Raw genomic sequence first — 21,027 nt, 5'->3', positions numbered from 1 at the left:
GCAAATAAGTATTTGATTGTAATCAACTAGACTTTTCTTCATCTTTTAACTATTACTTCCAAAGGTAGTTTTTAATCAGTTGGATAGAATGTACTTTTTCAAGTGTTACATTAAAATAATATTTCAGTGTCAATGAAGTGCCCCAGGAACTTGTATGTAAATAAATATTTTCTTAAAACCTTGGTACTTAGCTTTCATATAACACCTCACCCTTGCCCCCAACAGCTGTATCATCCAAGACTGGTATTTCTGGGATGAGATTACCATGTATAGTACATTAACCAGTAGCAATTTGGAGAGGACCTTGTAAGATGGAAGGAAAAAAAAGTGGGCCTCTGGTGGTGTGATTTGCCACTGCAGTGTTCTACAGTGTGTATGGGAGAGACTGATGACTCATTAGATCAGATAGTTGCCTGTGCATACCTTCTGGATTTTTCCCCTTCTAAAGCAGGGTTTGGTTGTTTTTTTAATCTTTCACAAATATGGGGCAGGAACCCTACAATTTTTTGACTGTAGGAATCTTAGTTGTAAATTACAATTCTTATCAAAGTAGGAATTCAGCGTAAGGCACATTTTTATGTAATTATTGAGTTGTAATCTATGAGAGCAGTTGTGTATACCACACTGTTTTCATGAAAGCGACTGTTTTTGAAGTAGGTGTCATGCTTTTATTTTTAAAATGATTGAGAGCAACAAGAATAGCTGTGTATTATATTGGGAAGAAATAATTAAATAGCATATATGACTTTAGCATTAAATCATATCATGATAGTTTGGACTTGTGGAGATTTAGGATAAGATTAACTTTCCATATTATCTAACCTGCACTATAATTTGCTCATTGCAAGTTAAAATGTTTTGGGAGTTGCTTTCTTAATATCGTTCAAAGCCTTTGCTTTTTCATATACTGGTGTACCACAAGAATTTTTAAAACATACCATAACTGACTGTTAGTCTGGGGCACTGACGTCTCTTTTCCCTTAGATTGTCAAATAATAAAAATGACAACAGCCAACACACATGTGTCTAGGGTGAATGAATCAAAATTGTACCTATATTTTTTGTCAGATCAACAGTATATAAAGATATAATGTATCTTTTGGTGTGCCACAGAATTTTAGTAATTAGTGTTTGTGTGCCATGAGATGAAAAAGGTTGAAAATTGCTAGCATAGAGACATAAGCATTTAAAAGTGAAGCAGAAGATTTTAGTGGGGTATTTTTGTTTTCACTGTTATGTGCTATATGCTTAGCCCAACTCAGTGGTGAAGTCAACATAATATGAATCATTTTTATTTGTGGGGAGGAAGCACTTTCATGTTTTTCTTGTAAAACAGATATTAGATGAGATGAAGTAGAGAGCATGAAACATACCAAAAGTAATGCTAGTCCATGTTCAGTGGAATGCTTTTGAAACACTGGCATTAGCAGAAAAGGCTAGTACTTAATAAAATTTACATTTCTTACTGGAAAAAAATATACAAGAGCATAAAAAGAAATTTCTCTGCTTACAGAAGACTGTTACACGATTCTCAGTCAAGATTCTGGGGAGAAGAAGGGTGGGGGGAGGTTATTTATTCACTTCAGTGTTTACTTGTTTTCCTGCAATTGAGGTATATTGGTGGAAAAGCTTTAGAAGTACAATGGGAACCCTTATTTGAGTGCTGTGGGAATTGCAGATTTTAATGTTCAGAGAGCCTGTTACTTAGTACCAATCCTTGGGCGTTTCTCTAAGTGTTTAACTGTTAAGAGTCTGGAGCCTAAAACTTCTGGACCTAGGAAAACATAGTTTCCAATTCTATAAGAATACAGTACTTTAGAAGTTAAATAAACTCTTATGAGTTGGGACTTCTTTTTCTGTAACTACTGATGATGGGGCTCCATCTAAGATGTGAAGGATGAGGAGCAAATTCCCTGTAGAAACTAAGGCTTTGGTTGTATGGGGACTTAACCTCCATGTCAGTTGCTTGATTTAACCCAAGCATTGTTCTAAATACCCTGCTTCTTAAACCCACTTTTGTATTTCTTTTCTCATTTTACAATATAACTACAAGATAACTAAGACAGAAAACAGGCCAAAAATTATAGGGGTTTAAATGTGAGTCTTAAGTTTCAATTGTCCTGGGAGTAATTGTTCAATATTTTATTATTTGAATATTTTGGGTTCTGTGGAAGCAGATGCCAAGAAACAGTTTGGTGTATAAGATGTTTGTTAGGGATCAACCTGTTTGTGAAAGGGAGGGGGCTGAAGCAGAGTTGGGCAGAGGAAGAACTTGAAATGCAATGCAAGTCCAACAAAACCTCAACCAAACTGGTGGGGAAATCTGGAATGAAGTATTGCTTGTGACAGTATCCTACCCCAGGCTGATGCGACTGGGCTTTAATACCTTCACTTTGCTCAGTCACCAGGTGCAGGGTGGCCTCTGAGGGGTGTGAACAGGCTATGTTTCTGAAACCTACCCTGAAGGGCTGACAGCTGTCCGCTATCCTGACCACAGTTTCCTGTCCTTCCAGGACATCTCCATGTCTAACCCGATAAAACTGCTGCCTTGAGGCAGAGACTGTTGTCCCCTGCACCTTATAGAATTGTTTAGATGCAGAGAAGAGAAAGTAGCCTAGTTACAGGCTTTGGAATAAGACTGTCTAGATTCAAATCCCACCTTTTCTGCTTGCTAATTTTGTGGTCTTGGGTCAAGTTATTGAAATCTCAATTCTTTTAGTTTCCCTATTTGTTAAACAGAAGTGGTATTAGGGGAATCTGAAGTTATCCAGTAACCATTCACTGAGTACTTATGAAACTTGAATTCTATGGAGTGATACAGACAGTAAACAAGTAAATTAGAAAATAATAACTGTAATCTTTCTGGTAGTTATAAGTGCTATGAGGAAAATCAGGCTAAGAGAGTTGAGGATAACAATGGGCAGAAGGGGACTATTTCATGGGAGTGAGGAAAAAACATTCCAGGCAGGGGCACAGCAAGTATATAGCTTCCTGTTGCTGGAGCCAAGATTAATATATACCGTAGTTTTCTGTGTATAAGACACCCCCATATATAAGACGCCTCCCACTTTTCCAACCCCAAATTAAGAAATCAATATTTTAAACATAAAACGACACATTTTTATTTAGTCATTACCACAGGTAATGTTTACATATCAGTACTATGATATTATGCAGCATATCACTTTATTCAGCCTCTTTTCCATCACTGCTCTCTTCTTCATCACTATTAGTTGGAGACATATCAATGTCTTCAGCTTCTATTGTATCACTACTGTCTTCTGAGTCACTGTCTATATATGTGAGATCATCCTCATAAACTGGTGGCATTTTCTGAGCTAACTTTGTTCGTGTTCTCATGGCCAACCCTTCTCTCCTCATGAAATTGAAGCACTATTTTGCCTTTCCTATAAAATCAACAATGATCATTTCGTTTGCAAACATTCTTGCCTGGCATTGAATAAGCTTGGTTGACACACATAAGCCACTCTGGTGCTGCTCCATAATCCAAGTCTTGAGCCTCTGCTGCAAGTTTGCCCATTTTGCTGGCTTTCCTCTGAAGGCCTTCTTCTTTTTTGGCATCTTAAGGAGTTGTTCTTCCTGTTTTCTCCACTGTCTAATCATACACTCAGTGGGAGGAGGTCCAGATTGTCTCTCTGCAGCTCTATTTCCATGCTATTTTGCATAGCTGATTACATTCAGTTTGAATTTTGCAGAGTAAGAAAATCGCTTACCAGTATTTATCTCTTTATTTTTTTTACATCTTTATGGGCTCAGAACACTCTGGTCCCTGTTGCATCTGCGCACTCTCCATCTCCACCTCCAATTACGGCATCAGCTGATGTCAGTAACAGTAAGGCTTGTGATTGGGGGAAGCCTGTTTGGCAAGATATGGGCAGCTATGCACCCATGTGGCTCCCTCCTTGGCTGACTTCCATGTATAAGACACCCCTCGATTTTCAGTCTAAAGATTTTAGAAAAAAATAGCGTCTTATACACGGAAAAATATGGTAACTATATTAAAATACCAAAAGTGGACAGAAATGCTTTGGAATTCCTTCATTTTATGCTTTAAAAGCTGGTATGTTCATAATTTTATTATTTTATCATGAAAGATGTGTTAAGAGCTGGTTTGGGGATGTATTTGCAACCACTTCTCTACATATAACACAGTGGATGTAGAGAAAGCAAAATTACTCATAATCATCATCATGTTTTTCTCTTAACACTGGCTTTTTAAAAAGTACAATCAACTTGACTTTATATATAGTTGACCCTTGAACAATGCAGGTTTGAACTGTGCATCCATTTATATGTGGATTTTTCTCAGTAAATACATGCAGGTAATGTGAATATATTTTCTATTCCTTATGATTTTCTTACCATTTTCTTTTCTGTAGCTTACTTTATTGTAAGAATATAGTATGTATTACATATAATATACAAAATATATCTTAATTGACTGCTTATGTTATCAGTAATACTTCTGGTCAGCATTAGTGTATTAGTAGTTAAGTTTGGGGGGAGTCCAAAGCTATGCATGGATTTTCAACTGTGTGGGGGTCGATGTCTTGTGTTGTTCAAGTGTCAACTGTATAAGAATATTAATCAGACAAATGTAAATTTGTGGATCTGGTGAAAAGCATCTCTAAGTAGTAAATCTATAGAATTATCACTTCTTGTTTCTCTTATTACTTTGGTGTCACTATTCCTAATGCCTGCTGTCTTTGTCATAAACTAAACAATATATTCCTAAAAACAAAAATGTTTAAAACTGTAGAATCATCTATTTCCTTTGTGACTAGGATAATCCAGCTGCGTGATAAACCCACAAGGCAGCTGAATCCTGAACAGACCCATTTGATTTCCACTAATCATTGCTCATACATTTGGAGGTATTCACAGTAGTTTTAAAAGGAATGTATGTAAATATTTATATTAAAAATCAGAAAAGACACCATTATTGCCTCATGAACTTTCTAGACATCTTTATGAACCTTAGAAGATTTGAACCATTTGTAATGAAGCTCTACTATATACTCTAATGCCTCTTGTCCATCTTACAAGTCTCAACTTTGCCTCCTCTAAGTCACTCCTGTCCTGCCCAAGTCTAGGTTAGATGCCTGTGCTTTATGCTCTTCTAAAGCAGCCTGCACTGTTTCTATGAGAGCACATTTGTCACCTTATTGTAACTACCCGTTTGTCTTTTTAGCACACCAAGCCAGAAGCTCCTTGGGGGGCAGGGGGGATTGTCTTACTCCATTATATTTTCAACCTATAATACAGCACCTGTCACATCATTGATACTTTAAAAAATATATTTAGTTTTAGAAAATGAAGTCATGGCCAAAAGGACTATCTTACCCAATAATAGACAAACATGTAAATTGACCATACCTTTGCTACACTAACAAGTCAATCAGGACAGTATGCAAATTAACCTAACAAAGATGGCAGTTAATTTGCATACGTAGGCTCCAAGTGGTGGAGCGAAGCCTCACGGCTCTGGGGCCTGCTCTGGCTGGATGCTAGAGGAAAACCGGTGCCAGCAGCCAGGGGAAAAGAAGGCCAATTGCACGAATCTCTTCGTGCAACAGGCCTCTAGTACATAATGATAATTAAGAAAAAAATAGTCAAGTGACTAGATTTGGTTCAAGTAACAAGATGATTAGAATACATTAGGTAGCCCTAGCCAGTTTGGCTCGGTGGATGGAGCATTGGCCTGCGGACTGAGGGGTCCCAGGTTTGATTCCGGTTAAGGGCATATGCCTAGGTTGTGAGCTCAATCCCCAGTGGGGGGCGTGCAGGAGGCAGCTAATCAATGGTTCTCATCATTGATGTTTCTATCTCTCTCTCCCTCTTCCTTCCTCTCTGAAATGAATAAAAAAATATATATATTTTTAAAAAAGAATACATTAGGCACTTTTTAGAAATTAGGCAATCTTAGCTTGCATTAACAGAATTAGTAGTTATTAGTATTACTTTTCTGTCAGACTTACTGTTAGGTGCCTAACAACAACCCCATTAGATTTTACAGGTGAAACTGAGGCTCCTAAAGTTGAAAGCATTTGATTTGCCCAAGGACACAACTTTTAAATTCAAACTCTATCTGTCTGACTCAAAGCCTTGGTCTCTGTCTCTCAATATAAAGAAGCACCCAGAACAAATGAAGAGGTACTCTTCAGTATTTACTCATACAACATCTAGAATACTGTTCTTATTTTGTTTGCTTTGATTTAAAAGAAACATTTACATCATGAAATACTTTCAGAAAAGGGTAGCCTTGGGAGTATAGATCTGAAAAAAAAAAAAAGATTAATCTTTGAGGAACAGTTGAAGGCACTAAAGAGAATTTGCTTGGAGAGAGAACATATTTACTCTGTGGCTACAGTACTTGGAAGAAACAGGGTTAGAGGGTAGAAGTTATGGGAAGGTGATTTAGATTAGATACAAGACAATTCTCTCAAAGAAGATTTCTAAAAATACAATGTGTTTTTTCAAAATTGAGGTCCTGTTTGTTTTTTGTTGTTGTTGATCCTCACCCAAAGGTATTTTTCTATTTATTTATTTATTTACTTACTTATTTATTTAGAGTGGAACAGAGGGAGAGAAAGAAACATCGATGTGAAACATCAATTGGTTGCTTCCTGCACATGCCCCGACCGGGGTTGGGGTCGAACCTACAAACCAGGTACATGCCCTTGACCTGGAATCAAACCTGTGACCCATCAGTGTGTGGGCTGACACTCTAACTACTGGGCAACACCAGCCAGGGTGAGGCCCTATTTAAATACCAGTATTACTACTGAATATAAGCATTTTACATGTCACAAGGAACTCTTTAAGAAATTGTCATTTTTAAATATATATTTTTATTGATTTTAAAGTGGTGAAGCGACAGGGGTAGAGAGATAGAAACATTGATGAGAAAGAAACATCCATCTGCTGCCTCCTGCATTCCCCCCTACCCCCCACTGGGGATCGAACCCACAACCAGGGCATGTGTCCTAACAAGAAATGAAACCATGACCTACTGGTTCATGGTCTGACACTCAACCTCTGAGCCATACCAGCCAGGCAAGAAATTTGTCATTTAATCACAGCTCTGGGGCGGATGATAGCATTATTCCTATTTTACAAATGAACATAATAAGAGATTTTGATTTATAGCATGTCACTGGCAGAATCCGCCTGAGTCCTGAGTCTGCTGACTCAAGATCTTGTGCCATTTCCACTTCAAAGACAGATGACTATGTATCATGAATGCCCTGAAGGAAATACCCATATTTGGGGAGGAAGTTCGACAATATGATTATCAAGTTTCCTTCTGACTTTGAACATCTTTGATTTTAAAATTTGACCTCATTTGCTCGTTCACTACTTTTTTGAAAACTTTGCCCAACCCATTTCCCAAATAAGTGTTTGTCTTTAAACTTTTTCTCCCTATTGCCTAAGTAGTTTCTAGAAAAACTTGTTCCATCTCTTTGTATTCCAGTATTTGCAATCCCATACATGCTTAATCAATAGCCCTGTCTTTAGGAAGCTGAGAATCCTGGTAAACCAGTTTCCCCTTTTCCTTCTTCCTTCCTCAAATGCCCTTCTCCAATTAATTTTCCTACTGAGAATCCCAAAATCCTTGTGATTTTTATTGTGGTATTTGTGACTATGATGTCTGGTTTATTTTTTATTTCTAACTCAGTTCCATTATTTTTGATGACTTTCACCCTGCCTTCATCTTTATCAGTAAACTACCAACTTCATGATAGTCTGTCTCTATCTTATCACTGATATCATCTTCAAGTTCTTGGCACTTTTCCTGCTCCTTAGAACATATTTGACTCACTTTAATGTCTCCCATATCTCCATATGGTTTTAATTTTTGTTTACACTCTTGCCTATTTCTTTAATCACTCCATTCTAGCCCTGTCCACCATCTCCATTCTGATGGCACCAGTATTTCAAACCATAACTCCTCTGTTAATGACTTCATTGTTATACTCCCCTCCCCAATCCTTGATATCTTGACTAATGGATTACAAATTGTATTCCATGGAATATATGGTTCTCCTGATGATCCTTCAATAGCGCTTGAAAGACTAAAAAAACTTTCCCATCCTGCCAGAATTAACCCCCAAGGCTCAGGGTTTGGTTTTCCTCTCTTGTGGTATTCTTCATATCTAGACTCAACTCAGCCAGCCTCAAAACTTACTTTTCAGCTACCTGTTCCCTCTACTTCATTCACATTGGTTAACACTTCTCCCACATTCAAATCAGTTTCTTCTTGGCTTTCATTGTGTGGTCGTTTTGAACACTTAAGTCATTGTGCTTTTTATGTACAGTTGTTTAAAGCCAGTGAAAGCTCCTTTTATTCACAATCCTTATTCACTACGTTTAACACAGTTTCTTTTCCTTGGTAGGAGTTCAATAAACATTTAATAAATTGAATTCAATTGATACTCAGATCATAACTATTTCTAGAGCTTTTCAGTCTAACCTGTTAAATTAACTGAACATCATTTTCCCCATTAAAGTTCTCACTCCATTTTCGGTTATTTCCTATTAGAGGCCTGATGCACGAAATTCGTGCAAGGGACTTGGCCCTCGCAGCCCCAGCTGCTTCGAGGCCCTACCCCCTGCCCACTGGTCGTTCTGGAAAGTTGTTCTGCCATCTGGTTTAATTAGTATATTAGCTCTTTATTATATAGGATTGTTTGTAGATTCAAGTTTACTTGCCATTTCATTTCAAGACCCACAAAGAAATGTCTTTACCTTTGTATCTTTATTTCTCACTGTTGTCCTAATAAAACCTTTCTTCATAGTCTGTTAACTTCTTAAAAATTTCTCTATTCTTTTGTTTTATTATTTCCCCAACTGAAATGCCTTTGCTACCTTTTTTTTTCTTTCTATTTTATCCAAATTTTACCTGACCTTCAACCTGTGCTCCCTACACATTCTAATTATTGAACTTTTAGTAGATAACTTATATGATTTAACACTATTACTTATTGATCTGTGACCTTTACTTTATGGTTGTTTCTGGGGCATAATTTAGCTTTTTATATGTACATGTATTTTATCTCCATTATTAAACATCAATAATTTTTAACTTAGACCGGTGGTCAAAAATAAACTTTCTGCTTTGGCATCTGCCACCAGTTTTCTATTTGGACTTGAATAGTTAATTCTTTAGGTTTTTCAGTTTGCACATCCATAAAGAAAAGAGGTTGAACTGAATTACTTAAACTGTTCCATGTTCTGCTAAAAAGGAAAAGTGCTTTCAGAAAAATTTTAAAGTTGGATAATACATTTAAAAATTAAATGTGCCCTAGCTGATTTGGCTCAGTGGATAGAGCATCATCCTGTGGACTGAAGCATGCTGGGTTTGATTCTGATCAAGGGCACGTACCTCGGTTGCAGGCTTGATCCCTGATCCTGGTCGGGGTGCACACGGGAGGCAACCAATTGATGTGTCTCACATTAGTGTTTCTCTCTGTCTCTCCCCTTCCCTTTCACTCTCTCTAAAAAACAAGCAAAACACTGGAAAAATATTCTCGAGGGAGGATTAAAAAATAAAAATAAATGTAAGACATAAGATGATGAAAAATAAAGCAGTGAAGGAGGGGGCTATGTTGTGATTTAAATAGATGGGCAGAGAAGCCTCTCGGAGTAGGGGACAGTTGAGTAAAGACCTGAAGGAAGTATAGGAGCAGATATCTGCAAGAAGAGTACTCTAGGTAGAGGGAGCAACATGTACAAAGACCCTGAGGCAGAACATGTATGTTTTTGAGAAATGGCAAGGAATTCAGTGTATACAGGGGTGGGCAAAAGTAGATTTACAGTTATGAGTACATTATTGTATTACTTATTATTACGACTGTAAACCTAATTTTTCCCACTCCTGTATATGCAGAAAGATTAAGGGTAGAAGTAATTGGAGAGATGGTCAGAAAGTTAATGGGGGAGAGGGCAAGATGTAGGGCTGGATAAACCATTGAGAAGACTTCACATTGTTATACTCAGTATTTTTTAAAAAAATATATTTTATTGATTTCTTAGAGGAAGGGAGAGGGATAGACAGTTAGAAACATCGATGAGAGAGAAACATCGATCAGCTGCCTCCTTCACACTCCCTACTGGGTATGTGCCTGCAACCAAGGTACATGCCTTTGACCGGAATCGAACCTGGGACCCTTGAGTTCGCAGGCCGACTCTCTATCCATTGAGCCAAACCTGTTAGGGCTACTCAGTATTTTTTATGGGACAGTTTTCATGGGGATATATAATTCTGAATTTTAATAATTGTAAAGCATCCAGGAATGAGGTACTTTTAATCACATTTTAAGAATTTTTTATTTTACTTTGAAGAAGTGGTAATAACTCAAAATACACCATCAATGAGAGTTGACTACCTATATTGGTTCTTTTGCGTTAGGGTTTGTAATTATGACTTAATTTTTCCCCTTAGGTAAATTAACACAATGGATTTCTCCAAGCTACCAAAAATACGTGATGAAGATAAAGAAAGCACATTTGGTTATGTGCATGGGGTCTCAGGACCTGGTAAGTAATACATAATAATCTCAATGGTAAAGATTCCTAATTTCAATTAATGTATTTTCAAGGTGTTTTAGATGGAAATATAGAAGTTTCTGTTCACCTACATAAATTCTGTCCTCAAAAGATTTTATAACTGCTACTAGAGGCTGGGTGTACGAACTCGTGCATCAGTGGGGTCCCTCAGCCTGGCCTGCGGGATCGGACTGAAACTGGCTCTCTGACATCCCTGAGGGATCCCGGATTGCGAGAGGGTGCAGGCCAGGCCGAGGGACCCCACCGGTGCACGATCAGGGCCAGGGAGAGACACAGGAGGTTGGCCAGCCGGGGAGGGACCGAAGGAGGGCGCCAGGGTGTGTCTGGCCCATCTCGCTCAATCCTGATTGGCTGGACCCCAGCAGCAAGTTAACCTACTGGTTGGAGCGTCTGTCCCCTGGTGGTCAGTGCATGTCATAGCAACTGGTTGGCTGGTCAACTGTCTGCCCCCTGGTGGTCAGTGCACATCACAGTGAGCGTTTGGTCTTAGCATATCATTAGCACATTACACTTTGTGGGTTTTGTTTGTTTGTTTGTTTGTTTTTAAAATATATTTTATTGATTTTTTACAGAGAGGAAGGGAGAGAGATAGATAGTTAGAAACATCGATGAGAGAGAAACATCGATCAGGTGCCTCCTGCACACCTTCCACTGGGGATGTGCCCGCAACCAAGGTACATGCCCTTGACCAGAATTGAACTCGCGACCCCTCAGTCCGCAGGCCGACGCTCTATCCACTGAGCCAAACCAGTCAGGGCTGGCACATTACACTTTGGTTGAACGGCCGACCGGTTGACCGGACACCTAGCATATTGGGCTTTTATTATATAAGATGAGACTGAGGTAATACCTCCATCCTAAGGGCTTATCTAGCATTCATTATCTAAATTTGATAATTATTGAGGTACTAATTTGTAATATCATGTTTATTATGTAAATGTATAATCACTGTTCAGATTATTACCTATTTTTTGTTAAATCTGAGGTTAAAAAGCTATAGCTTTTAGTATGTGATACCTTGCAAATTATAAGCATTCAATAAATATGTTAATTTGGTTTGAGCTTTAATAATGTTTTCAGAGCATTTCTCAGTAATATCAACCTTAGCTCTTTACATATATAAAACCTTCTAAATGGCTATTTCAGAATCACATAACTGGCTAGCTGTGGAAAAGAAGCCTCATGACATGACACTGATAATGGAGAGCCGTTTTAAAGTTTATGTTCATTTTGCCCAAACTTTGGGTACTGCTGTACCTCATTCTAGTATTCATTTTGTTATTCCACACTCCTACTGAAAAACCTGATTCAGTTTCCAGAAGTAAACCTGTTCATTGATTTATAATCCTTAGTGGAAATCCATTGTTTCTTATATCTCAGTCTTTATGCAAATGAAGACTCTCAGTCACTGTGCCTCTTATTTCTCCCCTGGAAGCTTCTATCACTTAGAACTTGCTGTTTGAGCTTTTATTAATTGGCAAACAATGCATTTCACTGTTTTTAATCTCTATTGCCATTCAGAGAAACAGTTTCCTCTTGATGATCAAAAGAGTTTTTAGGAAATGCTACACACAAGAACTTTTAGGGAAAGGACAAAAGAACACCATCAAAAGAGTTTAGGCAAAAATATTTTTCTAAAACTTGTAGTAAATTCTTGAACCTATTTCTAATTCTTTAGTACTTAATAAGATAAAGAAATGGCATACATTTGGTTGATGAAATAAGATTTAAAATTTTAGTTACTCTGATATTTCAATGCATCTTAATTCTTACTAGTATATAGTAGGTATAGAGGTAAATATTTATGAAATTAATATATCTACATTGTTCTAATACAATAAAATTTTAATACTTTAATAGTTTTTATTTGAATGTTGCCTAATACATAGTTCTAATCAATTTTATCAGAAGGCTAAATATTAAAAATAGATTTATTTCTATGCCTATGAAAATGTACAACCTTCCTTTCCTGCCAGAAAAGTAATCTTTTCTTACTAGACAATATATATAGTCCAAAATAGTAAGTACAAATTCTGTTATAGTACTTACAAAAAAATAGGGACTCTTTTATTTATATGTATATTTTTTTATTATTATTGATTTCAGAGAGGAAGGAAAAGAGAGAAATAGAAACATCAATGATGAGAGAGAATTATTGATCAGCTGCCTCCTGCACGCCCCCTACTGGGAATCAAGCCTGCACCTGGGCATGTGCCTTGACTGGGAATGGAACCATGACCTCCTGGTTCATAGGTCAAAGCTCAACCACTGAGCCAAGCTGGCCAGGCAGTGTTCTTTATATATATATATATATATATATATATATATATATATATATATATATACACACACACACATACACACACACCCACATACATACATACACACACACATATATACATATACATATATCCTATCTAATAATAGACAAACATGGTAATTAACCATACCTCCTACACCGCTTCCCATTGGCTAATCAGGGCAATATGCAAATTAACTGCCAACCAAGATCGTGGCCAGCAGCCAGGCAGCTGAAGCGAACAGGAGGCTGGCTTGCTCCAGTGATGGAGGAAGCCAAGGTTCCCCGCCTGCTGCTGCCGGCCTCTGAGCTGCACTCTAAGAAACAATGTTGCATTTATAGAAGCTAAACAAACCCCAGAAACCTGCTTTCAGCCAGCCGGGCCTCAGAGCTAGAGCTGCAACAGTGTTTCAATTATAGAAGCCAAACAAACCCAGATATCTACTTTCAGCACCCGAGGTCTCAGAGCTGGAGCCGAGCCTCAGAGCTAAAGCCGGCTCTCAGTTCCAGTGACAGCCATAGAAGGTAAATAAATCCAAGAATAAAAAAAAAAAATAGAAAAAAAGGAGCGGTTGGGAGCTTCCGTCACCCGCCAGCCTGAAAACGGCCCTCAGCCCCTCACCCAGACTGGCCAGGCACCCCAGTGGGGACCCCCACCCTGAAGGGGGTGTGACCAGCTGCAAACAGCCATCATCCCCTCATCCAGGCTAGCCAGGCACCCAAGCGGAACCCCCACTCTGATCCGGGACACCCTTCAGGGCAAACCAGCCGGCCCCTACCCGTGCACCAGGCCTCTATCCTATATAGTAAAAGGGTAATATGCAAACTGACCCTAATAACAGAAAGACTGGGAATGACTGGTCACTATGACACACACTGACCACCAGGGGGCAGATGCTCAATGCAGGAGCTGCCCTCTGGTGGTCAGGGCGCTCCCACATGGGAGGAGCTCTGCTCAGCCACAAGCCAGGCTGATGGCTGCCAGTACAGTGGAGGTGGTGGGAGCCTCTCCTGCCTCCTCAGCAGCACTAAGGATGTCCGACTGCAGCTTAGGCCTGCTCCCCGCTGGCAAATGGACATCCCCCGAGGGCTGCCGGGCTGCCAGAGGGATGTCTGATTGCCATCTTAGGCCCAATCCCCCGGGGAGCGGGCCTAAGCCAGCAGGTGGTCATCCCCTGAGGGGTCCCAGACTGTGAGAGGGCACAGGCTGGGCTGAGGACCCCCTTCACCCCCGAGTGCACAAATTTTTGTGCACCGGGCCTCTAATATATATATATACATATATATACATATATATACATATATATATATATATGTGTGTATATATATATATATATGTATATATGTATATATATGTATACGCACACACACACACACACATACATATATATACATATATCTATCTATCTATCTATATATTTATTTCATTGACTTAAGGGAGAGAGAGAAAAAGAGAGAGAGCTCGCACATCAGAGAGAGTGCAATATCATAGGCTGCTTCTTGCACACCTTCTACTGGGCATGTGCCCTGACCAGGAATGGAACCAGTGACCTTTTTTTGGTGGCTGGGACAAAGCTCAACTAACTGAGCCACATCAGCCAAGGCAGAAATAGGGATTCTTAGTTAGCACCTCACCCAGTGGTGGTAACTAATTATAAACATTCCTATTGTCTATTTTGTAGATGCATATGTGAGTTTTTCTAGGTAGAGCGCGATCATCAGCTTATGAAAAAGGTCCATGTCCCAGAAAAGTTTTAAGAACCACTGTTATTAAGTGTTCGAGAGTAAAGATGATGTTTCCAATATTATCTTTCAAAGGAATGGTGACAACACAGCAAACTGATAATTGTGTGGCATTCTACCACACTACTAGCTAAAGTTTCTGTTCCATTTTTTCAGTTTTTATTTTCATTTTCCCAAACCCACTCTTTCATGTATTATAGCAACCTGGGTTGATCAAAACCCTTATTTACATTATGGGTTATTATGGATTATTATGAGTATATTCTGTAAATGTATAATCTTTAGCCTAACAAATTTATTTTGTTTCCCGCTATAGCATATGCTAAAAATGCATCTTTCTGTGAAACTATATCTATGTTCCATAGTGGATGTTTTATTTTCCTTATGAATATATGAGAGAGCTCTTTTATTGGATTTACTGGATATTTTAATTACCTATAACTATTCACAGAGTCTTAAGTCATCAAAATATGCATATTTTCTTTACAGTGGTTACAGCCTGTGAAATGTCAGGTGCAGCCATGTATGAGCTGGTGAGAGTGGGCCACAGCGAGTTGGTTGGAGAGATTATCCGATTGGAAGGTGACATGGCTACTATCCAGGTGTATGAAGAAACTTGTATCCTTTTTGATTCAATTTCTTTTTAAAAAAATATATTTTTAATGATTTCAGAAAGGAAGGGAGAGGGAGAGAGAGATAGAAACATCAATGATGAGCGAGAATCATTGATTGGCTGCCTCCTGCACGTCCCACACTGGGGATCAAGCCTACAACCCTTGCATATGCCCTGACCTCCTGGTTCATGGGTCAACACTCAACCACTGAGCCACACTGATTGGACCTTTTGGTTAGATTTTTTGCCACGTTCTATAAGTCATATTTTAAGGATTTATGGCAAAGGTAGAAGCAGAACAACCAGTGGTATCAGAAGCATGAAATGTTGGTATTAGAAATCTGATTCATACAGGAGTATATTGAAGAAAGGTACTAGGAATTAGTGCTCTTCTTAATAAATTAGTATCACCTTCTGAATTTTCATTACTCTTAATATTTCAGTAGTTCACAAACTTTAGGGGGAATCAATTAGAGAGAGACATATTGTAGAAGAAACCATAAACAGAATGTCATCATCAATTTGTATGATTAAAAGTCTCCAATCATTTCTGTTTATAATAGTAAACCGGTCACCATTCTATCTTTATTCTAATAAATAGTGCTGGGTGATGTGTTAAATTACAGCTTTAGTGCTGGGGAATATTTACTGTTTGGCTAGTTTAGCTACCATAATTTTGGCTTTTAAATATAGAATTTATTTTCAATTTTCTATAAAAAATAAAGAGTTAAGCCTTGTGAAGAGAAACCAGTTTTTTAATTTTTTTTTGGGGGGGGGGCATTTTATTTGTGTATTTTACTTAGATTGGTCCTCAGGATCAGCATTAATTCTTTAGCTATTTAAGATTTATTTGAAACAATCTTTTTTTTGGTCATACTAAAATACATGCTTGCCAGTATCTTTTCTGTGTGTGTGAGTACTGTGCTAATTAAAAAAAAAAGTCATCTGAAAATTTGAAATAAAATGAGAAATCTTTGTGGTTATAAAATCATGACTAGTCAAAAGAATTTTTTCTGTTGTTACTGTTAACTTTTATTTAATCTTTTGCATGGTTTGCAGATTTTAAATAAACAAATGAACATGTATATGGTGACAATTCTCCCCACTTTTGTCATCCTGTATCTGGCCAGTTTTCAGAACACACACTTGCATGCAGCCATTTTAATTAGTTCTTCTTATTATATAGCCTTCTAGTTTAATTGCATTTATGAACCAATACCAATATGTACTTTTCTTCCTTTTTTTTTTTTTTTTTACTAAAAGATAGCATATTATATTCACTTAAAAAGAAATGTGTAAGATAGATAGATATGTGATAAATAAAGTGTTAATGGTAGAATCTAGCCGGTAGAAATAGCAGATGGAGTTCACTGTAAAATTCAGCTTTGCAATAGTTTAAAAGTATTCATAACCAATTATTAGAAATGAAACTATATCTTGGAGATCTTTCTAGAGCAATTCATATAAGCTTCTATTCCTTCTTTATAGCTAAATAGCATTCATTATATGAATATACCATAATTCATATGGTATATTAATCAATATCTTAATGATAGAAATTTTAGTTGTTTCTAGTCATTTATTACATACAATGTAACTATAGCATGAATTCACAGAAGTTAGATTTTTGGGTCAAAATTTATGCATTTTAGTTTTGATAGATACTGCTAAATTGGTTTCAATAAAAGTTGTACTGCTTTTACGCCTATGAACAAGTACATGAGAGCAAGCAGGACTCAATGTGTTTATTTGCAGGCTTTATTCTTTTCCTTTTTAAAATCACTTAATTCTTAAGATTTTAATTTTTTGTTAGGAACTAATATCCTTTTTAGGGGAGTGATGTTCTTAAGTTGTATAGTTGAAATAATGTATTAAAGAGAAACTTTTGTTTCTGTTTTTAAGTTCTATAATTTCTCAAACTGCACCAACGCACTCTGGGCAACTTCAACTCCCAGGATGTTTTAAATTTTTGAAGTTAACAAGAATATTAGACATCTTGTCAGACACCATGTGACCTAGTAGCTTGAGATAATAAATAGTTTCGTTACTTGGCTGTACTATATTCTTGTTGATGATGTCATATATTCATGAAGCTGAGTTTTTGGTGATTGCTAAACTAAAAAGCAAGTACTATGTGCAGCTGAATATGGATCAGGTATTCAGTCTGATTCCAAGGTTTAAAAATTGTAAAATTCCTGATAGGCACATATATCCCATTTGTAAGAATTGAGTTTATTTAAGAATGAAATTAAAATAATATTTTTTCTATTTATGTATATTTCCAAGTGCCACTTGGTTATTTGGAGATGTGTGTGTGTGTGTGTGTGTGTGTGTGTGTGTGTATAGTTGTTTGGATATGGCTATTTAATAAATGTAATTATTAGATAGAAGTTTTGTCATACGTCACTGTGAAAATGTTACTAAAACACTAAGAATGTTGTAAACTGAGAAAGTTTGACCATCTCTGTTTTAGCTCCTTAAGTATCATTTCCCATTAAACTGGTATTTCCTTTTTATAGTATCTCTAAACTTTCTTAGTGAGTTTTCCTCAACTACTGTTTCTAGCTGGTGTGTCTGTTGGAGATCCTGTACTCCGCACTGGTAAACCTCTCTCTGTAGAACTTGGTCCTGGCATTATGGGAGCCATTTTTGATGGTATTCAAAGACCTTTGTCGGACATCAGCAATCAGACCCAAAGTATCTACATTCCTCGAGGAGTAAATGTGTCTGCTCTTAGCAGAGATATCAAATGGGATTTTACACCTTGCAAAAACCTACGGGTATGTCTTTATAATTAAGATTTCTAAAGTTGGTGAAAGATTGTGAAATGAATATTTAGTGAATTATTTTGTACTCTTAATTCAAATAAAAATAGACCACAGACCATAGTATAAACTTTTCTTTAAATCTACTAAGATTATAGAACTAATATGTTTTACTGATAAGTAAGGCAAATGATTTAAAGAATATCAAGGGTCGGTCTACTTGATGTTTATTTGAACATTAAACAACAAATGCATTTGTTCTCTAGGTTGGTAGTCACATCACTGGTGGAGATATTTATGGAATTGTCAATGAAAATTCTCTCATCAAACACAAAATCATGTTACCTCCACGAAGCAGAGGAACTGTAACTTACATTGCTCCACCTGGAAATTATGATACCTCTGTAAGTATCACATAAACTTTATCTCACAGAGTAGCCCTACTTATATATGCTAGTTGCCCAGTTTTAGTGCTATAAATAGTTATAGAGTTATTTAATGTATAGGTTTTAACTAATTCCCATCATTATTTTCTTATTCAACTTATTTTTTTTTAACTTGGGCTTGGGAATACAAAAACAAGTTTTTAAAAAAGTTTTTTGTTAAAGTCTAGTTGCCATACAATATTATATTACGTTCAGGTAAACAACATAGTCATTTGACATTTATGTATCCTAAAATATGATTACCATAGTAAGCCTAGTAATTATCTGTCATCAAGCAAAGTTACTATATTCTTGACATATTCCCTGTGCTGTATGTTATATCCAAGTGCTTATTAGGTAAAGGGAATAAGAGAACATAGTGATTCTTTTTCTTTTTTTTCTTAATATGTTTATTGATTTTAGGGAGGGGGGAGAGAGATAGAAACATCAATGATGAGAGAGAATCATTGATTGGCTGCCTCCTGCCTGCCCCGCACTGGGGATCAAGACCACAACCCAGGTATGTGCACTGCCTGGGATCCGAACCATGACCTCCTGGTTACATAGTTGACGCTCAACCACTGAACCATGCCAGCCAGGCCATAGTGTTTCTTTTTTGAGAGAGAACTATCTATAACAGTGATGGCAAACCTATGACATGTGTGTCAGAGGTGACACACCAACTCATTGTTTTGGTTGATTTTTCTTTGTTAAATGGCATTTAAATATATAAAATAAATATCCAAAATATACATCTTTGTTTTACTATGGTTGCAAATATCAAACAATTTCTATATGTGACACGGCATCAGAGTTAAGTTAGGGTTTTTCAAAATGCTGACACGCCGAGCTCAAAAGGTTCGCCATCACTGATCTATAATAATAAAAGCGTAACATGCAAATTGACTGAACGACCAAACAGCAAAATGACCATCCGGACGACCATCCGGACAACCACGCTATGACGCACTGGCGCCAGGCCAGCCAAGGCTGGTGCGATGTGATTGGTCCGGGGGCCCAGGCTACCCAGCTGGCAGCACTGTGGTGGGTGGGCAGGGCCTCCCTTTGTGCAGCAATCGATTGCGGAGCCCTGGCCGGGTGGGCGGGGCCTCCCTCTGCACAGTGATCGATCGCGGAGCCCCACAGAGGGAGGTCCAGGCCACCGGCCAGCAACGCTGTGGCGGGTGTGCAGGGCTGGCCAGCAACCGCCCCACAGAGGGAGGCCCAGGCCAGCCAAGTAATCGCATCCCATGCCTGTCACCTGCAGAGGGAGGTGACGGGTGGTGGGGGAGGAGGTCAGCGCCTCACAGGTGGCAAGTGGTGGCAGGGGCGGGGCCAGCTGCTGGCAGCCAGGAGAAGGCAAGCCCTGATAGGCCCTGTTCACCAGCCAGGCCTAGGGACCCTTCCTGAGGGGTCCTGGATTGCTAGAGGGCACAGGCCGGGCTGAGAAATCTCCCTCCCTGTATGAATTTCGTGCACTGGGCCTCTAGTCTATATATCTAATAAAAGAGAAACATGGTAATTGGCGTACGACCGCTACCCTTCCCATTGGCTAATCAGGCAGATATGCAAATTAACTGTCAGCCAAGATGGCGGCCGGCAGCCAGGCAGCTTGAAACTAACATGAGGCTTGCTTGCTTCAGTGACGGAGGACTCCAACGTTCCTCGCCTGCCTTGCCGGCCTCTGAGCCTGCAGTTTGAAACATTTTAACAAATATAGAAGCTAAAAAAAACCCCAGAAACCAGCTTTCAGCGAGCTGGGATCTCAGAGCTGGAGTCAGAGCTGGAGTTATACCTTGTTTCAATTACCTACTTTCAGCAGCGGAGGCCTAAGAGCTGGAGCCTCAGAGCTAAAGCTGGCCCAGAATTAAAAAAGAAAAAAGAAAAAAAGGAGCGGTTGGGAGCTTCCGTCACCCGCCAGCCTGAAAACAGCCCTCAGCCCCTCACCCAGACTGGCCAGGCACCCCAGTGGGGACCCCCACCCTGAAGGGTGTGTGACCAGCTGCAAACAGCCATCATCCCCTCATCCAGGCTGGCCAGGCACCCCAGTGGGGACCCCCACCCTGATCCAGAACACCCTTCAGGGCAAACCAGCCGGCACCCACCCATGCACCAGGCCTCTATATAGTAAAAGGGTAATATGCCTCCCAGCACCGGGATCAGCGGAGCTGAGAGGCCTCCCGGCACTGGGATCAGCGTGACAGGGGGCAGTGCCCAAACCCCCTGATCGCCCTGCGGATCTGTGTGTGACAGGGGGCGGGGCCACAACCACCCTATCCGCCCTGCTCTGTTCGTGACAAGGGAAGGCGCCCCAACCTCCTGATCACTCTGCGGCTCTGTGTGTGACAAAGTGCGGCGCCCCAACCCCCCCACCCCCACGGGCCCTGCTCTATGTGTGACAGGGTAGAGCCGTAACCTCCCCATAGGCCCTGCCCTGAGTGTGAGAGTGGCGGCGCCCCAATCCCCTGATCGGCCCTGCTCTGTGGGTGATAGAGGGTGGCGCCAAAACCCCCACCCCTCACAAGGGCCCTGCTCTGTGTGTGATGGGGTAGAGCCATAACCTCCCCATCGGCCCTGCCCTGAGTGTGAGAG

General features: G+C 39.1%; 1 protein-coding gene across 2 annotated transcripts in view; it reads left to right on the top strand.

Moving 5' to 3' along the window:
* The window catches only part of ATP6V1A (ATPase H+ transporting V1 subunit A), a 69,714-nt gene that overhangs the window by 12,799 nt on the left and 35,888 nt on the right, over positions 1-21,027 (top strand). For both annotated transcript variants that reach the window (XM_059687809.1, XM_059687810.1), the window contains exons 2-5: positions 10,466-10,560; positions 15,122-15,250; positions 17,811-18,025; positions 18,277-18,414. In XM_059687809.1, the coding sequence (XP_059543792.1) occupies positions 10,479-10,560; positions 15,122-15,250; positions 17,811-18,025; positions 18,277-18,414 (564 nt within the window). In that variant the 5' untranslated portion in view covers positions 10,466-10,478. The remainder of the gene's footprint in view (positions 1-10,465; positions 10,561-15,121; positions 15,251-17,810; positions 18,026-18,276; positions 18,415-21,027) is intronic.

The sequence above is a fragment of the Myotis daubentonii genome, chromosome 3 (genome assembly GCF_963259705.1).
Source record: "Myotis daubentonii chromosome 3, mMyoDau2.1, whole genome shotgun sequence".
Taxonomy (NCBI): Eukaryota; Metazoa; Chordata; class Mammalia; order Chiroptera; family Vespertilionidae; genus Myotis; species Myotis daubentonii.
Note: the sequence above shows the minus strand (reverse complement) of the source record. Positions and strands in the feature narration are given on the sequence as shown.